Below are 5,000 nucleotides of genomic sequence, written 5' to 3' on the forward strand. Positions count from 1 at the left end.
GTACCACGGCTGCTGGTTACAGCGTTCTAGCTCAACACTGGACCAGTTTCAGATATTTTTGTCTAACTGTTCAGATGCACCAATCAGGGCCAGGGGGGTGTCTAACTGCGTGTCAATAACGTCAAGCCTGACAGCCATTGGTTGTGTTTGTGTTTTTTGTCTCTGCAGGTTCGAAGGATTACCAGCTGGTGACGTGGTCTAGAGATCAGACTCTGAGGATCTGGAGGGTGGATCCTCAGCTGCAGAAGGTTAGTGTTAAGGCGCTGACACACCAACCCGATAATCGGCCGTCTGACAGTCTGGCGAGGTCTTTGACTCGAGTCTGTTCGGTGTGTTTGTATTACGTTTCGCGCACGCGCAGAACGTACGCTCAAGTCAGCGTTTCTTCAGTGTGTTTTGAGGCATTTTTTGGGACCTCTGGGACCCGACTGATCAGTCCGACGGCCTTTTCCGCCGACGGTCGGCCGTCTGGTTGGTGTGTAACTACCTTTAGTTTATTAAGATCCCGCCCACCGTTGGGGGGTAACTCTCGGCGGTACACCAGGGTCTTAACGTCTTAGTCTTTCATTTGTATTCTCATAGGATACTTTCATAGGATTAAATAACTCTTCATTGTTTCGTCACAAAGCGTGTACTGTATGTACTGTATGTACCGAGTAGTACAATACAATGTTGTACTAAGTTCAAGTACTTGGTAAACACTATTTTTGTAGCCTAAAATCCTTCCTGTTATTCCATTATAACCTGTATACTTTTGCCAGTAAAAAACTAGACTCATTGTAAACTGATAATTAGTGTTAATTGATCTTGGTGCGTGGCATATCGTCACAGCCTTTTGACAATCAGCTGATTAAGGCAGTGTCTTTTTTTTGTTACATCTTTTATTTTTGCTCAGCTGTCAATGCTTGTGCACCATCTGGTAAGGACAGCTCATTATTTTTATATATTTTTCAGTCTTGTTTAAGGACAAAAAAGGGAACAAGAACATTGTCAGTCTTAAATGTAACTGGTGAAAGCCGGGGTTAGCTTGTTAACACTACACCTGGCAGCAGGTAACGTTAGCTTACCGTTGGCTAGTTAACACTACACATGGCGGCAGGTAACGTTAGCCTACCGTTGGCTAGTTAACACTACACATGGCGGCAGGTAACGTTAGCCTACCGTTGGCTAGTTAACACTACACATGGCAGCAGGTAACGTTAGCTTACCGTTAGCTAGTGAACATTACACATGGCGGCAGGTAACGTTAGCCTACCGTTAGCTAGTGAACACTACACATGGCGGGAGGTAACGTTAGCCTACCGTTGGCTAGTTAACGCTACACATGGCGGCAGGTAACGTTAACCTACCGTTGGCTAGTTAACACTACACATGGCGGCAGGTAACGTTAACCTACCGTTAGCTAGTTAACACTACACATGGCGGCAGGTAACGTTAGCCTACCGTTGGCTAGTCAACACTACACATGGCGGCAGGTAACGTTAGCCTACCGTTGGCTAGTTAACACTACACATGGCGGCAGGTAACGTTAGCCTACTGTTGGCTAGTCAACACTACACATGGCGGCAGGTAACGTTAGCCTACCGTTGGCTAGTTAACGCTACACATGGCGGCAGGTAACGTTAACCTACCGTTAGCTAGTTAACACTACACATGGCGGCAGGTAACGTTAGCCTACCGTTGGCTAGTTAACACTATACATGGCGGCAGGTAACGTTAGCCTACCGTTGGCTAGTTAACACTACACATGGCGGCAGGTAACGTTAGCTTACCGTTAGCTAGTGAACATTACACATGGCAGCAGTAACATTAGCCTACCGTTAGCTTGTTAACACTACACCTGGCAGCAGGTAACGTTAGCCTACCGTTGGTTAGTTAACACTACACATGGCAGCAGGTAACGTTAGCCTACCGTTAGCTTGTTAACACTGCACATGGCAGCAGGTAACGTTAGCTAGTTAACACTACACATGGCAGCAGGTAACGTTAGCCTACCGTTACCTTGTTAACACTACAAATGGCAGCAGGTAACGTTAGCTTACCGTTAGCTAGTGGACATTACCCATGGCAGCAGGTAACGTTAGCTTACCGTTAGCTAGTGGACATTACCCATGGCAGCAGTAACGTTAGCCTACCGTTAGCTTGTTAACACTACACCTGGCAGCAGGTAACGTTAGCTTACCGTTAGCTTGTTAACACTACACCTGGCAGCAGGTAACGTTAGCTTACCGTTAGCTAGTGGACATTACCCATGGCAGCAGGTAACGTTAGCCTACCGTTGGCTAGTTAACACTACACATGGCGGCAGGTAACGTTAGCCTACCGTTGGCTAGTCAACACTACACATGGCAGCAGGTAATGTTAGCCTACCGTTGGCTAGTTAACACTACACATGGCAGCAGGTAACGTTAGCCTACCGTTAGCTAGTTAATGCTACACATGGCGGCAGGTAACGTTAGCCTACCGTTGGCTAGTTAACACTACACATGGCGGCAGGTAACGTTAACCTACCGTTGGCTAGTCAACACTACACATGGCAGCAGGTAACGTTAACCTACCGTTGGCTAGTCAACACTACACATGGCAGCAGGTAACGTTAGCTTACCGTTAGCTAGTGAACATTACACATGGCGGCAGGTAACGTTAGCCTACCGTTGGCTAGTCAACACTACACATGGCGGCAGGTAACGTTAACCTACCGTTGGCTAGTTAACACTACACATGGCGGCAGGTAACGTTAGCCTACCGTTAGCTAGTTAACACTACACATGGCAGCAGGTAACGTTAGCCTACCGTTAGCTAGTGAACACTACACATGGCAGCAGGTAACGTTAGCCTACCGTTAGCTAGTTAACACTACACCTGGCAGCAGGTAACGTTAGCCTACCGTTGGCTAGTTAACACTACACCTGGCAGCAGGTAACGTTAGCCTACCGTTAGCTAGTTAACACTACACATGGCAGCAGGTAGCGTTAGCCTACCGTTAGCTAGTTAACACTACACATGGCAGCAGGTAACGTTAGCCTACCGTTAGCTAGTTAACACTACACCTGGCAGCAGGTAACGTTAGCCTACCGTTAGCTAGTTAACACTACACATGGCAGCAGGTAACGTTAGCTTACCGTTAGCTAGTGGACACTACCCATGGCAGCAGGTAGCGTTAGCCTACCGTTAGCTTGTTAACACTACACTTGGCAGCAGGTAGCGTTAGCCTACTGCTGGCTAGTTAACACTACACCTGGCGGCAGGTAACGTTAGCCTACCGTTAGCTAGTTAACACTACACATGGCAGCAGGTAGCGTTAGCCTACCGTTAGCTAGTTAACACTACACCTGGCAGCAGGTAGCGTTAGCCTACCGTTAGCTAGTTAACACTACACATGGCAGCAGGTAACGTTAGCCTACCGTTAGCTAGTTAACACTACACATGGCAGCAGGTAACGTTAGCCTACCGTTAGCTAGTTAACACTACACCTGGCAGCAGGTAACGTTAGCTTACCGTTAGCTAGTGAACATTACACATGGCAGCAGGTAATGTTAGCCTACCGTTGGCTAGTTAACACTACACATGGCAGCAGGTAACGTTAGCCTACCGTTGGCTAGTTAACACTACACATGGCAGCAGGTAACGTTAACCTACCGTTGGCTAGTGAACATTACACATGGCAGCAGGTAATGTTAGCCTACCGTTGGCTAGTTAACACTACACATGGCAGCAGGTAACGTTAGCCTACCATTAGCTAGTTAATGCTACACATGGCGGCAGGTAACGTTAGCCTACCGTTGGCTAGTCAACACTACACATGGCGGCAGGTAACGTTAACCTACCGTTGGCTAGTTAACACTACACATGGCAGCAGGTAACGTTAACCTACCGTTGGCTAGTCAACACTACACATGGCAGCAGGTAACGTTAGCCTAACGTTAGCTAGCAGCTGGTAAACACGGTTAAAATGCTGGCAGCTAAACGGTGTAAAAGTCCTTCTGAATTTGCAGGTATGCTTTTTGTGAAACCATATATTAATATGTGAGTCTGTTTGTTGTTGTTGTTGTTGTTGTGTAGCTGTGTGTCAGTGACGCGGTGGAGGACCTGATGGAGGGGATGTCCATCGCTGTGGAGACGGAGAAGTCTCTGTCGTCTCAGGAGCCCAACAGTCAGTACAGCGTCGGCCTCGCCGGGGAAAACCTGCAGGGTGAGAGACCGTCCAATCAGCTTCAACGCTCAGTCACAAAGTAACTAGTAACTAAAGCTGGAACAGATGAATGTAGAGGAGTAACTAAAGTAACTAGTAACTAAAGTAACTAGTAACTAAAGCTGGAACAGATGAATGTAGAGGAGTAACTAAAGTAACTAGTAACTAAAGTAACTAGTAACTAAAGCTGGAACAGATGAATGTAGCGGAGTAACTAAAGTAACTAGTAACTAAAGCTGGAACAGATGAATGTAGCGGAGTAACTAAAGTAACTAGTAACTAAAGCTGGAACAGATGAATGTAGCGGAGTAACTAAAGTAACTAGTAACTAAAGTAACTAGTAACTAAAGCTGGAACAGATGAATGTAGCGGAGTAACTAAAGTAACTAGTAACTAAAGCTGGAACAGATGAATGTAGCGGAGTAACTAAAGTAACTAGTAACTAAAGCTGGGACAGATGAATGTAGCGGAGTAACTAAAGTAACTAGTAACTAAAGTAACTAGTAACTAAAGCTGGAACAGATGAATGTAGTGGAGTAACTAAAGTAACTAGTAACTAAAGCTGTAACAGATGAATGTAGTGGAGTAACTAAAGTAACTAGTAACTAAAGCTGGAACAGATGAATGTAGCGGAGAAACTAAAGTAACTAGTAACTAAAGCTGGAACAGATGAATGTAGTGGAGTAACTAAAGTAACTAGTAACTAAAGCTGGAACAGATGAATGTAGAGGAGTAACTAAAGTAACTAGTAACTAAAGCTGGAACAGATGAATGTAGTGGAGTAACTAAAGTAACTAGTAACTAAAGT

The 5,000-nt window shown here is 45.7% G+C and overlaps 1 protein-coding gene across 1 annotated transcript in view; it reads left to right on the forward strand.

Moving 5' to 3' along the window:
* wdr59 (WD repeat domain 59) overlaps window positions 1-5,000 on the forward strand; it is a gene marked incomplete at its 5' end in the record, with an annotated part of 24,986 nt that overhangs the window by 1,894 nt on the left and 18,092 nt on the right. Inside the window, 2 exons of the mRNA XM_078245501.1 lie at window positions 169-248; window positions 4,063-4,192. Of these exons, the coding sequence (XP_078101627.1) occupies window positions 169-248; window positions 4,063-4,192 (210 nt within the window). The remainder of the gene's footprint in view (window positions 1-168; window positions 249-4,062; window positions 4,193-5,000) is intronic.

Source organism: Sander vitreus, unplaced genomic scaffold (assembly GCF_031162955.1).
Source record: "Sander vitreus isolate 19-12246 unplaced genomic scaffold, sanVit1 ctg549_0, whole genome shotgun sequence".
Lineage (NCBI taxonomy): Eukaryota > Metazoa > Chordata > Actinopteri > Perciformes > Percidae > Sander > Sander vitreus.